The 14,574-nt window shown below is 36.4% G+C and overlaps 1 protein-coding gene across 15 annotated transcripts in view; it reads right to left on the minus strand.

Moving 5' to 3' along the window:
- Nucleotides 1-402: 402 nt before the first annotated feature.
- ptprk (protein tyrosine phosphatase receptor type K) overlaps nucleotides 403-14,574 on the minus strand; it is a 99,388-nt gene continuing 85,216 nt past the window's right edge. For 3 of the 15 annotated variants that reach the window (XM_055054193.1, XM_055054194.1, XM_055054189.1), the window contains 20 exons: nucleotides 13,807-13,967; nucleotides 13,345-13,380; nucleotides 11,611-11,622; nucleotides 11,091-11,278; nucleotides 10,801-10,888; nucleotides 10,395-10,540; nucleotides 9,364-9,381; nucleotides 8,797-8,833; nucleotides 8,603-8,700; nucleotides 8,262-8,378; nucleotides 7,828-7,982; nucleotides 7,339-7,474; nucleotides 6,600-6,749; nucleotides 5,824-5,997; nucleotides 5,043-5,060; nucleotides 4,298-4,429; nucleotides 3,965-4,090; nucleotides 3,691-3,854; nucleotides 3,328-3,463; nucleotides 403-2,918 (listed from right to left, as the gene is read on the minus strand). In XM_055054193.1, coding sequence (XP_054910168.1) covers nucleotides 2,865-2,918; nucleotides 3,328-3,463; nucleotides 3,691-3,854; nucleotides 3,965-4,090; nucleotides 4,298-4,429; nucleotides 5,043-5,060; nucleotides 5,824-5,997; nucleotides 6,600-6,749; nucleotides 7,339-7,474; nucleotides 7,828-7,982; nucleotides 8,262-8,378; nucleotides 8,603-8,700; nucleotides 8,797-8,833; nucleotides 9,364-9,381; nucleotides 10,395-10,540; nucleotides 10,801-10,888; nucleotides 11,091-11,278; nucleotides 11,611-11,622; nucleotides 13,345-13,380; nucleotides 13,807-13,967 — 2,146 coding nt within the window. In that variant the 3' untranslated portion in view covers nucleotides 403-2,864. The remainder of the gene's footprint in view (nucleotides 2,919-3,327; nucleotides 3,464-3,690; nucleotides 3,855-3,964; nucleotides 4,091-4,297; nucleotides 4,430-5,042; nucleotides 5,061-5,823; nucleotides 5,998-6,599; nucleotides 6,750-7,338; nucleotides 7,475-7,827; nucleotides 7,983-8,261; nucleotides 8,379-8,602; nucleotides 8,701-8,796; nucleotides 8,834-9,363; nucleotides 9,382-10,394; nucleotides 10,541-10,800; nucleotides 10,889-11,090; nucleotides 11,279-11,610; nucleotides 11,623-13,344; nucleotides 13,381-13,806; nucleotides 13,968-14,574) is intronic. The other 12 variants (XM_055054205.1, XM_055054203.1, XM_055054197.1 and 9 more) reach the window with 11 other exon arrangements.

Raw genomic sequence — 14,574 nt, forward strand, 5'->3', positions numbered from 1 at the left:
GTCCAGAGCATCTCATACATTTTCTGTCACCCATGCGTCTGTAAGCAAGACTTTTTACGGATTTCTTTTTCTCTTGCCACTTTTTCTTAGATAACAGAATTGTTGAGGAAATGACTAAAGCTTGTCGAGTTGACAGACGCCTCCAGTCACACAGGACCTCTTGTCTACTTCCGTTGCTGTTGCACTTCTTTCCTGTCATTTTAAGCAAAGAGACAGGTCTCAATAACTATATAAAAAAATGTAGTTTCATATCTTATAACAGCAGCAACTCAGAGTAAACCTGTAATTATCTTGTGTTAGATATAACTAATGAATCTCAAAACCTACCTGCTGCAAAGGTCTTCTGTAGATTATGACTTTTGATAATCAGAAGATGATACTGAGAAGCCATGAACCCAAAGGTTTTAGTTAAAGAACTGTCTTTTATTACAGCAAAGAAGCCAAACATTACAGACAAGAATAATTATGAACCATGAATATTGATGTCATCTTTAGACTGGCCTCTCACCCAGACACCAGCTTTTTTCTCTCTTCTTTGGGGAAACAACTTCCTAAGAAAAAAATCCTGTTCCTTTTTTTTATTACTCAGTGTCCCCAAAGTTGAATAATTAAGGGTTTTTGTATTGTACATACTTTCCAAAAACACCAATAATATATATTTTTTAAAAGTATGGATATGCATTTTTAGATTTTCTGCAACTTTGTTGGGTCAGATCAGAAATCTGTAGAAAAAGAAAACTGAAGGCTAATGTTCACTTCTTCTGTGAAAACCATAGCATTTTTTTGATCACAAATGTTTATTCTTACATTTTCTCTCATCTGCAATAGAACAAATGTTCTTAAATTGAACCATTGTTACTTTCAGAAACAGGGTGTAACATCTGATCTTTTATTTACAATAAAGTTCCATCTGTTAAGCTCTTAAAGCCTCAAACGAAGCACTTTCACGGATTAAACAATAAATGCAGGTTCAAGGAACTGAAAACACTGATCGTCCATGAGAACGCATTGAACAAAGACCTGCTAGAGGTCAAGGTCAAAAATGCTTGTTTCAGTTTGGAAATGCAAATGATTAGGCACAATAAATGTACATGTATTACAGCTCTCCATGTGTCCTCAACTAAGCCTGTTGACATCACTGACTGTATGTTCAGCCATAATGCTAATCAGGACATAAGGATGAAGACAAACAGCTCATCTAGACTAAGAAGTACAAGATGCAGGTCATCATCCGATAGCACTCAAATGCACCGATGTTCTACTGACCACAAACAGAAAAGTGGGCTTTTACACAAAAGAAAATCAAAAAAGTAACTTTACAGTAAAACCTTAAAAAGAAAACAAAAACGATATTACTGGATTTCACCTAAATACTGAATACTACTCCTAAAGCTTTAATACACAGCTTTCATCAGGGATTCTTAAACTCTTTTTCATGGACTTCAAATAATCAGATGTGATATCTGACATGATGATCCACAATAGGCTCAACAAATACTCCCATGATTCCATATGAAGACGACGAGTTTGATCATCTCCATAAGCAGTTTAAGAAGCGCTGTTGGTGGAGTGAACATGGAATGAAAAATGATTGTTCTTACAAGCAATGCAATAAACAAACAATAAATACAAACAATGTGCTTCATCCGTATAGACATATTTACACAAAGTCTTTGGCTTATGAATAAACATCAGCTACAAAATAATAATATTCAAACATAAAGTGTTGGCCACCAGTGCACAGAGCAAATGAAGCCTGGGGTCAGTTCACTTCCAATTTATTCCAGGCCCAAACCGAAAGCAAAAATATAAATCTGTGTGTTTTCCAAAATAGAGGAAATTAATTTCTTTTATTATTAAATTCTGCCTAAATGTGTGTTGTTGTTGTTGTTTTTTTTTTTTTTTTTTTTAGTGAAGCTCTGTTTGTAAAATGGATTAATTAAAAATGCATTGGGCCCAGCCCTAAAACAAACATAACTGTGATGAAAAGTGATCTATTTTACAATTTGGGGTAGAAAAAGTACTTCAGCATTTATATTCAGTAGATTAGTACATGATACAACAAGAAGCAAAATGGAAAAAAATAAAACTTGTAAACTCGTATTAATACAAAGGTAATTGTCTTCATCTATATTCTGTTATCCAACAGTTTTGTGTCACTAATTTAAAATAGGAACAAAATTGGTGAAAGATCATGGTGCTAAACCTCAGAATTCACTGTGACCTGACAATAACATGACAGTGCCCTAGAAAGAAACAAAAACATCCACAGAGTTTGGCTGGGCTGTAACATTAGGTTTTTTTGTTCTGGTACAAAATTACAGACCGCAAATATTCAGACATCACCATGATGAATTACTCAACACTGATGAAATACTCGGAAATCAGCGTGAAAATGGGAACATGGCACCACTTTAACAAAAAAAAAAAAAAAGTGGTTACAGCTTCGCAAAGGAAGGGAGACATCTACAGTTCACACTGAATACTGCAGCTGTAACAACACAATGCATCGAGTTCATGGGGAAAGGGTTTGTGGTCGAGAGGCTTGACATTTAAATTGGGGCTCAAAATCATACAGAACCCCACTGGCACTCAAACGCTGTACCATAAGCATAAAGATTCAAAAGCATTAACATCTTCTGCTGCAGTCCTCGTCATCTCTCTCTTATTTAAAAGTCTGAAGATTTCCTTTTGCCACACAACACTGTACAGAGCGGACTTTGATTGCACCATTTGTCGAGCCAAAAAAATAAATTGATGCTACAGAACACGACAGAGGGAAATCAGGACCAAGCAAAGGCAAAAGATCAAATACAAGAACAGAACAGAAGATCTTCACTTTCCTGTGAACTTCGCTGCTCTTCTTAAGACGATTCAATGAACTCGAGAGCCAGATCATAGCAGAATCGATACTGTTCCTGTGGAAAAATGGAAACAAATATTCAATAAACTTATAGTGCATGGGAAAACGAGTTAATAAAAACTCAGTAAAATAAAAACCAGCGGTAGCATCATCAAAGACCATACACAGCAGGCTGGGAAAAGGAATCTACCCCCAAGTTGTAGCAATTCATAAGTAAAACAGAAGTGATCAAGTTACACAAACTGATGGATGTACCTCAGCTTAGGGTCTGAATTATTACATAAACAGGTAGAAAACCATTTAAATCACCCAAAGCTCCTTTGGTTTAATAAAAATATTTGAACAAGCAAACATTAACAAAGTAATGCATTAAGGCTACATTTAACTCAGATGGTTATAGGTAGGTTAATCACGTATTATTGGTGTGCATGTGTATGTGTGATTCTAATTTAAGGGCAACTTACAGGAGTATCCACCATGTTGGGTTTGCTGTTTCTCAGAGTCTTCACAGCGTGGAATACATCAACCACGTTCTGTCTCTTTGCCATCTCACACACAATGCTACTGGCACAGAATACTCCGCTACGCCCACCGCCATTTCTACAAAATGCAGAAAATATTACATTTTGACCTCAAAAACTGCACAAAATGTTTCAGGTGTTGTTTTGGATCCTTTCATAGGGAACTTATTATGGTTTCTGACACAAATTATTACTTGCTATAAAAAAGAAGACCTGTCCACTGAAGAATTGTTACATCTGACTACTGTAAGCTTGAACCTGTCCTTTTAAAACTAAATGTGAAGAGTTGATGTGCTGTTAACTTACAGACAATGCACAATGGTTCTTCCTTCTCCCTCCTCTCCCTCCCGCTGCCACTGGTCGACCTGAAGTATCAGTTTCAGGAAGGAGCGTTTGGATGCAGGAACGTCTCTGTGTCCGGCCCAACCGAGGTACTGGAACTGACGAACCATTAGGTAGCCTTCCTGTGGCTGGAATATTTAAAAAAAAAAAAAGACTGTCACACATGAGCAGATATTTGCTGGGGAATTTGGCAAAAAATATTGAGCCAAGTTAACATGAATCAAATCACTGTACTAACCCTGGTGAGGTTACAGACCCTGAAGAGTCTGCTAATGACATCACACTCCATCGAGCAAGACATACATTCAACCTGGACTGGACCATAACGCAGCATGCCCTCTTCTGGCCAGTACTGAGGACAACCCTATGTAGGAACATAGGTGTGAAAAAAATGTTTAATTAAGAAATTGTTTGAGGACATAAGAACTTATGAACACAATTTCCCTTCACCTGCTAAATACTTTCTTGACATCAGGGATTTCTTCTGTATTTTTCTTATGTTGGTAGTGTGGTTGAACATGTGTACTTTGTGTAGTTTGTGGGGCATTTATTATAATCAAAAGCGCTTTACCTGAGCCAAGTCGATCTCATTCAGCATCACCAGACTGGTACAGCCATAGTCATAAACAAGTCGCCAAAAGTCTTTAACTGTACTGGGCAAAGGATGCTGGGTAACGATGAATGCCGCAGGTTGCCGGTAGCTCTGCAGGCCAGAGACAAAACTGATTATTTGATATGTTACTTTCCCAGAAAAAGAAAACACAGCATTATTAGACATCTGTCCCTGACATTTCACTGTTGTTCTCTCTTCCACACACAAAACAAGCAGCACAGTGTGTGAGATGGAACAGAAGCATAATAAAAAGGGGGATGTCTGGTCAGGTGATCATGCAGTGGGTTTTAACTGCGAGGGAGGGGAGCATGCAAACACATTCAGGCCAAATGTACTATTTACATTTAAAGGAGTCAGTTAGAATTCTGTTCAGTTAGTTCAGCAAGCATATTTGACAAAGATCACATAAGATAATGTAAAAATGCTAGCTACACTGACATGTAACTGACTATTGACTATTACTGTTTCTGACATGATGAACTTACTGAACTGAAACTTAAATGAGCCCAACATTATTCTGGATGAGAATGAGTGATTACACATGGAACAGAAGCATGAATGACTTTGGTGGGTAAGAAATTATGATAATGATGAGATTCTAGTATCACAATGAAGTCTGTGAGTAAAACATGAAACCGGTCACTGAAACACTGAAGCCATGAAACAAATCCAGTATTGGAGATTTGAAGTCATATCCCATTACCTGGAACTCTTCTGACAGCTTGGTTAGAGAGAGGCCAGAGGTAAGTGACTAAATTTGAAATATAAACATCTGAATCTCATTAGTTTTACACTGGCTGCAGCATTTTGTCCTCCAACAGCTTTGCTGGAGAGAAGCCACATTTGTATCAAAAAAACATGTTTGTATTTCAATTTATTAATAACAGAAACTATTGACATACCTGCAACCCACCCCTTACTGTGGTTTTTGTGTCTCTGACCAATTGAAAACGATCAAATAAATTGATCTCATCCTTAAATTTCTGCAGAACCAATGCTGTATTTTAGCTGATGGTACGTTTGAAACAGCCATGTCAACTGTTGCCAGAGCAATCGAATTTTTTTTTGTGGTGGCCAGAGAAGCTAGTGGTCGGTCTTTTTAGAACCTGGATTTGTCTCTAGCCTTCTGCTGCTAAAACCACAAACACAGCATCACACAAACAGGAAGGGGGAGTCTGTGTGTGTATATCTGTAGAAAATATATGCAAATGTTTCAGTTTTTTAATAAACTCTGTAATCTTTATAAAGTCTGTATCATTTTCAACGGAAAAAAATGACTGCAGTTTGGGACAAATTAATACTTTATATAAAGATTTGATGTTACTTTTCTTAATCATGTGTTAAAAGCAACACATCTCTTCAGTTTTTACACAATGATGAATTATGAAAAGACTACACCATGTCCCAAACTACTCCTGCTACATTAGTTGAAAATAACACAACCTTCCTATACATCATGTGCATTTGATGAGGCTTCGACTTACATCCATCAAAGCAGCATTGATGTAATTGCTGCTTTCTCCATCTATTGTGATGAGAAAGGGCAGGCATCTGTCAGGAGGAAGGCCATCCATAAAGCGGTTCTTATCTTGGTTTCTAGGCAACAGTGCAATGCTGCAGTCTTCTGGCTGAGGCTGTGGAGTCACTGAGTTTAATGTCTGGCAACAAAGAAAAGAAAGGATGAATTTAAACACACATCCTTAAGATGCAAGTACATTAAAGTAATAAGCATTGCCGAAAATTAACTGTTTATAAAGATTTTTTTTTTGTTTTGTTTTTTGCTGAGCCTCTGACTCAACAAAAAACAAGTCGGACCCAGTTTTCAATGTTTGTTGTTAGTAAACAACCTGAAATAGGAAAAACTAAATAATCGAAGCATGTGAACACAAACAAGTTCCTAGTCGCTTTCAAGAGCATTCATATATTTTAAACTTTTATCATTTTACAATATTAGGTGACAATTTGTCAGATCTGAGGTTCTAGATTTGAAACTCAGAAGTTACTATTTTTTCAGCAAGACATTTGAAAAAGTAAGATTATTAGAAGAAAATGTCATTATTACCATAAACACAACACTAAAGGCTTACATGGGTAATTAAAATGAATCAGGCTCCTAAGAATACAAGTGATAGATGAAACAAATGTTTACTTGATCAGCAGCTCTTCCCCCTAAAAAAAATTACTTCACCTCATGTTTCTAAACAGACACAGGAAAAAACTTAAAAGGTCTGTGATTAAAAGCAAAAAGATCCCAGTTTACCTGGAACTCATCCTTCAGGTGTGATGAGTTGGTCTGGGAGTCGATGCGAATCAACTCATAATACGCTGCTTTGAACTCACAAACGGGTATTGCTGTCTCTCCACATAGACAAGCCTCTAGGATGGCATCGTGGATGAAGATATACTGCTCCTGTTCATGATTCAAACCACAGAACGTTTGAATATTTAAAACAAAAAAGACATAATAAATACTGCAAAAGTGAAACACCCACACGCATACGACAAAAAAAGCTGAAGTGAAAGTGAAAGTGAGGATGAAGACGCTGTATGTGACCAAAGACTCATGGAAAATGGATGTATGGATGGGATGAAATGAAATTATGTGGTGGCTTTTCTTACTTTTGTATCAATCTGCTCAGAAAATTGTACATTTGAAACTTTTTAAGCAAATAACAGATTTTTGGTATGAAGAAATAGCCAATGAACAGCTATATGAACCCTCTAAGATAAGACAGAACATAAGCCTGTTGAACTAAAAACTGTTGAACTGTGGTGCATCTGATTTTAGAATCAAGAAAAGCTTTATTCCAGGCACCTTTGATCAGAATTTAACCTTATTTATGTTCTAACTGTAATAAGATGACTTGTGTATGAAAAGGTTAGATATCTACCTACAGCTTAGCCATCTATACCATGCTGATGGCTGATTCTGAAGGTGAGGGTTTTCTTCTGTCTAATCTAAGGAGAGGATGCAGATGGAGGATGGGTAATGCAGTCACCTCAGTCTGTACCATGTTGATCCTCCTGGAGCGAAGAGCTTTTACACAGTTGTAGATGTCGACGACTCCTTCTCTCTCCGCCATGTCCAACATGATGTCAATCACAATGAAACAGCCTGTGCGCCCTGCCCCAGCACTGCAGAAAGATGGATGGTAAGTTGTACATTTAAAATGTCAAAATCAATATTAATTTTAATCTCTAGAAGTCCAAAAGGCAATCTAGTTTCAATGCTTAGACCCACTTATTGGCCCTCATTGTAAAAATGCATAAAATTATTTCCTCCTTTACTGCAGAACCATAATTTAACACAAAAGAGTTCAGGAAGTAAATTTTCTTGTGAAGTCTTGTGAAATGCCTTGGTATAACATTTTTGTTAAGTTTTTCCCAATCACATTGTATCTCTACAATAAAAGATTAATCTTTACCATGGTTGTCAATAAGCGGTAACAGTATGTTTACTATGTAAAAATCTGCATGAATAGTCATACCTGCAGTGAACCACTATTGGTCCGGCAGACGGAGGGTTAGACATTTTGACTCTACGGATGAAGGAAAGTAGTCCGGTGGCGTGATATGGAACGCCGTGATCAGGCCAACCAGTGAAGTGGAATTGCTTGACCTCTCGCACCTCATTAAAGCCACGCTGAACGAAAACAAATATGGTTTGTTAAAGTAGAAGCAACAAGACACAGGGAGTTTTAGTAGCCAGGTAGGCTATGGTTGAGCTATTAAATATTGATCCATGGTGCCACTGAGCTGAAACTTTCGAGCTTCCCAGTGTTGAATTTAATGCAAATGACCGTATTAAAAATCTATATTTATGTTTTCAATACAATGCAGATAGAGTATTGAAACACAGTAGGCAAGATAATAAATTCAGGAGACTTTAGTTTGATTATGAAGAAGATAAAACACAACTTACCCTCTCCAGGGTGAATGTGCGAACCACATATTCAGCCAAGGGTTCCACCTCCACAAAAGTCACTTTGAAGTCTCCGTATACCTCAGCATCATCTGGCCAGTACTTGTAGCACTTAACCTGGAAAAAGCAAACGTCAAGATTATGTTACAAATGACAAAAAACACCCTATGTGATTAGATTTAGATGGCCAAAATAAAGTGTTGCCCTAAATAGATTAAATTCAAGTGTTGGAAGAAAAAAAATTATTCTGCTAAAGATTTGTGTGTAAAGAACAAAACAAAGCATTTTTAAATAATGTAACCTTGCTACACATGATAACCAAAAGAAAATGAGCAACTTACCCTTCCAACCTCCACCAGATTGGTTACCATAACAATGCAAGCTGACTGTTCCTGCCACACCATCCTCCAGAAATCATACACCGTCTCATGAACAGGACCTACACGCAAATAAAATAAATAATATGTTTTGTGGATCAACATTAGCCTTATGAAAAACATGAATTGATCCATGTAGTTAAATATCTCTATCTTACCTTGAGTAGCTATGTAGTGACTTGGTCTCTGATATCCCTGTAAGCACAACACTAGTATCAGTATGTTATGATAATATTTGGATTATTTACCACAAACCTTTGTTTTACTTGGCTGGAAACTTAGGAGAAATATTTTTTACTACCTTGACAAGATTTTGGTTTAGTTCTTCCTGCAGTTGGGCATTAGTGTAACGGGCTAGATGTCTTTTTAATGTCCTCATTGTACTATTTATATTAGTTTTACATTTAATTATTACTTTGCTATGTTGTTCCAATACAACTGTATACGTCATGCACACCTATCAGTCCAATAAAAACCATAACCAGGTTTTCAGAAGTTGTGAAAAATTGGGGCAATGCACAGGGTTTCGAGATACATAAAGATCTGAAGAAAGACGGCAGGTGGGCAAGATGAAGTGAAATCTTTCATGCAGCAGAAGCCCCAGCAACTCAAGGATCTGCATCGTCTTTTGATGCACATCAGGACAGTTGAATGCATGGATGTATAGGTGGACCGGTGTGATAAGGTTGAGGGGCGTGAATGAAAGAATCTACAGTGATACTTACATCCCTGTACAGCCAAATCTACAGCCCAAGCCACAGGCAGAAAGAACAAGTGGAGGAAGGAAAGAAAGAAAGCACAACAATGTCAGTGGGTGTCAATCAGAAAAAAAGCTGTATTGACATAATGGAAGACCATAAACATGCAAAATAGTGATCTAAGAGTGCGAATTAGACTGAATAGAAAAGACACTGCAACAGCTATATTAGCTGTATCAGAAAGAGTGTCTATGCTATTCAAACTAATTTTTGTTTCTTTTCAATTGTGGCATGCATCTAAATGATAGTAAAATATAATACAAAAAGACATGCTGTAAGCGTTGTAAAAGCATGACATGATTAAAAGACATACACATGTGTAGAAGCAAGAACTGGAAAAAAAGGTAGAAGATGGAAATGACTGACAGATGCCAACCATGCTACCAAGCAACAGTTAAATGGACCAGCAGATGATTGAAAATAAATTGAATATGGATAATGCAAGTTCATCTGTTTACACTTTGAATATAATGTTTCTAAATCAGGCTTACATGTTTTAATAAGTGTGGTATGAAAAGCTGTGAGTACATAGAAGCTAGCTGCATTTGGTTAGCTCTGGAAAGATCAAATACTATAACCTAAAAACATGTAACCAGGATTTGTCCAAGGTTTTCAAAAACAGCCAATGTCGCTAGTCACATCTAAACCCCAACAGGTTCCTACATTTTACTATTATTTAATAAAGGGCATAAAGATAAAGATTTTTTTTCTAAAACCAGCTACATCACATCCCAATGTTGCAGTATATTGTTGTTCACATTTCCCACCTGTGCACCAATTATTAAACGTTTCACCTCTAAATAATGGCAAAATTGTCATTTGTTATGTGTAGAAAGGATGTGTTAATGGATGAACTAATCTTGAGATAAGACAAAAGAACAAACATATTTGAAAAACACAGAAACTGCATGTGTGGGGTGATTTTGGCACTGCTGGATGCATAAAATGGCTTGATGGATGACTGATAGACGCAATAAAGGTATATAGGCCTGACATACGAGCGAGGGAGTGTGGTTTCGTTGGTTTCGTTGGGAGCCAATAGTAGCATTCGATGTGTTTCCACTTACATCGATGTAGTTGGCGTTGATGTAGTCGGAGGACGGGTCGTCTTCTATGGGCTGCAGAATAACCCTTGAATGATCATCTAAAGACAGGTATTAAGACATTGCATTGTTTAAGCGAAATTTATTATAAATTAAATTTACAACATTAAAAAATGAAAAAATAGAGACAGTGTTTTATTATAACTTTGTAGTTTTTGTTATTTTGGTTCATATTTTTTAAACCAAATTGGAAATTTAAGTCATTCTGGGCTAAACATCAGATTTTAACTGAAACATTATGGTGAAGAAAGACTATAAATTTGTGTTCCTAAAGGTACAGAAATTAATTTTGCATACTTACAAGCTATAATGTTTCCATAGCGATTTTTAGTCCGATTCTGCTCTTTCTTTGCCACATCCCAAGTTGCTGACTGGCCCTCAAAGAAACTCTGAATCACCAACAACAGAAAGGAAAGTTTATAAATTATGCGGCATTAAATATAATAAAACTAGAAAACAAGCATTTTTTTATTAGCTGCATAAAAAAAATGCACTGAATACTTTGCTCTCTTTATATGTGCAAATTTTCATCATTTTCATTAGACCGTAAAAATGTTTGCGGTTCTTGGACGGAATAGTTGAGATTATTACTTCATATTCCTCCTTGAAGCCATAGCTGTCAGATGTTTTCATGAGGTTGATGTGCTGCAGAAGGTCAGCCACTCTGATGGCAGGGTGCAGCTGTCCTGTCTGATAAGGAGACTCTGTTCCTTCACAGTGATAGCGAGGAACATCCAGAAGCCTGCTATTCTCAGCTGCAGAAGCACTGTGGTTTTCATCTGCAAACAGAGAGAAAGAGCCAAAAAAGTTAACAGAAGCTAGATTTTGAATAATCAAACACATGGCTTTATAATTGCCATTCCTTGAAGGATTTGTTTCTTATTAATTTTGAATCAAGATATTTTATCTAAAGTTATCTAAAGACCAGTATCGGAAAAAGGAACCTGAAAATAATACAAAGAATTACATATTTAACATTTAAAATTGTTCTATTAAGTGTGACACTTTATACTGATATAAGACAGTTATAGCTATTTATAGCCAGTTATAGCCAGTTTTCTTAAACCAAACAACAAACAAACACGTGTCATTTTTGTTCTTATTTACTCACCTGTGATTGGAACTACATGTAAATGCAGCATAAAAGGGAAAAGAGTAACAGAGTTCACTCAGATATTCTTAGTCATTCAGATTGAATTCTGTTTGCAAGAAATTCACACATCTATGCACAATGAATCTATGCACAATGGACAATAAAAAAAAAACAAGAATGAAAATCTGAAAAATTATAGCATGCAAAATAGTGTTCACATAAACTGGAAATATGTTGGAAAAGAATTTGTCTTTTTGCTTGAAAGCCAGTACAGTGCCACCTAGTGGAAATGTACTTAACTTTTCATTTCATATCAACCTCTGAAACCTACTTAGAATAAAACCTACTTAGAATAAATTTGTTTTTCTGGGTTTATTTCTTGACATCAATACTCCTATTTGACTTCGAAGATTGTAAAGTACATAGTTACTAAGAAATGAATTGATCTCAATGGTTGATTTTGCAAAACATCTAGGAGAGCAAACAGGAGGTAATGACCTAATAATGACTTTACATTATTAAAACCATTAGTAATATCTTGGATTGCTAAAATATTAGATTAGCAATCCAAGATTGGATTAGCGAGATATTGCAACAGACCTTCACCTCTTGTTTATTAACAGACACTGTTTATTTAATCTAATGGATGCTTTTCTCTACTCTGAGGACATATTAGCTCATTACTGACTGTTAAAGTTTAGTTAAACTGTCGTCTGGCCAGCTTACAGTAAACCTGACCTGACAGTGTGTCTTAATTTACTACTTCCTACTACTTCATCCTCCACTGTGAATTGATTGGCTAAGACAGATTGGAACTGCGCCCTTCACTCCACATTAGAAGCAATGGACCAGTTAATTAACACAGTTTGGTGGCATTGTGGTAGTAGAGGCCTTAAGGTTATGTCAAAACAGCACATCATGAGACAGTGTAAACACCACACAAATAAGCACATTGGGAGTGCAATATCACAGCTGCAGCAACACCCACATTGGAAAAAAGCTGCAGATTTCATAATTTAAGACTTTTAGACCAAAATAACCCTGGAGAGTTGCATACATAAAAGGCGCTCAGAAAATTCACTGAGAGGTAACTTTTCAAACAAAGATGCAGAGGTGTCACAGATTTATTCCGCTGTAATTTTTCTCTGATGATGTGATAAATTTTTGTCCATTTTTGAGTACAAAGTGGTCCTTTTTGTGGATGCAGAAAGATTTCCGAGGAAGATAGCTGGTGATTACTGTGAATATCAATGTCTCTCAGCAGGGAGCAAAACCATGTTTGGAGCTGGAAGTGATTGAACATGAACACCGGGTAATGACTGAAGTGTTTGGCTGCTGGCCAAATACAAATTGGTGATAGGTGTCGAATCACATAAAAGATAACCATGAGGCTCTTTTAATCTTTGACATTTTACACTAACTTTGATAATTATGTGATTCAATATGAAAAAAAAAACTTACATAAGTTTAATAGTACTTGACCTTTGGTATAAAGAATAAAAACATTTTCAGGATGTAAATTTTGAATAAATCAATCTATCAGGGACACAAGGATAAATGACAGATGTTTAAGTATTGAGCATTTCTTTTTTTTTAAAGGAAAAATTTAACTACATTCAACACTTTTAATGGTGCACAGGGACAAAAACGTCAGGGCAACAAGCATATGGGATGGATGACAACAGATGGTGAATTCTAAAGGGTAAAATGTTGGTAGATAAATGGGACAATCAATGACTTCCAAAGTCTCACCTAACACTGCAGTAGGAACCAGAGGATCGTTGGGCACTAAGGAAGGAAACAAGGTGTGAAAGTAATTTAAAATGTCTGATTTTTAAACATCTGTGGGGGCTAAATTATTCTCTACTTACTTGAACTGAGGTTTTTGCTTATCTAAACATATGGATTCAACATCGAGTTGACCACTATTTAGTCACAGCAAGTTTTTCAACTTTTAACTTGGATCTCAACTATAATTGAAAAGTTAATTCCTTTTAGTAATTTGGTGTAGAAATTGAAAAGTTTACATTACATAGATCAACTAGATCAGCATGCAATTCTGGTATATATGTACGTGTTGATATAATTTTTAATTCTGGACACACCTTCTAACTCTTAGAATGACAACCGTGCACTGGCATAGGTAATGATAGAAAAATAGATAGATGAAAAAACTCATTTCAAAGAAGACAAAGTGTGAGTTTAAAAACCTACATCTGTTGTTGTAGTTATGGGAGTCCATAAATGTCACAGCCATTGGATCCTCTCCATGCAGAGTGGACTGATCTGCATAGCTCCGGTCCATTGCATTCACCATGTGTGTCATTTCCTGTCTTGTTGTTCCAATGGCATCCTTTCGTTTTTTAGCCAGTTTCCTGTTTGAAGAACAACAAAACCCGGTCAGTCATTACTAACAATTACAGAGCAGCAATGTGTCTGCAGACCCCAGCACTTTAAAAAGATATGATTTACTAGATATATTAAATGGTTATACACAATGTCCTAATTAGACAGAGAGGGGCGAGCTGGGGTGGGGGGAGGCTGCTTGCTACTAATTCAAGATGCAGAGTTTAGAGCCAGTGCTGAGAGAAAACACACAAAAAAGCAAGGAGCAGAATAAAAGCAAGGAAGAAGAGAGGAAAGGCCAAGCAAGGACAGTAGGAGTCAAATTAAAGGGTCAGAAAGAGAAAAACTGGGAAAGAACCTCCCATGGAAACTACAGAAAATCCTCATTGACCAAGTACTATCATGAAAACCTGCCATCAGATCCCGTGTCATTGAATTCAAAATGATAACTCTACATTTGTTTTCAATGAATTTTAAACACTGTCTAGTCTTCTTTGAGGAAGTGAAGCAAAAACAAAGCTTTAATAAATAAACTAGTTTACACTCAATAGCAACAACCCCATGAAATAGAATTAGGACAACTAATTTCTGTTGTTTTACTCTCCAGTTTTCCTTTATACTTTTTGTTTATCATCA

Source organism: Poeciliopsis prolifica, unplaced genomic scaffold (genome assembly GCF_027474105.1).
Source record: "Poeciliopsis prolifica strain line A6 unplaced genomic scaffold, Auburn_PproV2 SCAFFOLD039, whole genome shotgun sequence".
Lineage (NCBI taxonomy): Eukaryota > Metazoa > Chordata > Actinopteri > Cyprinodontiformes > Poeciliidae > Poeciliopsis > Poeciliopsis prolifica.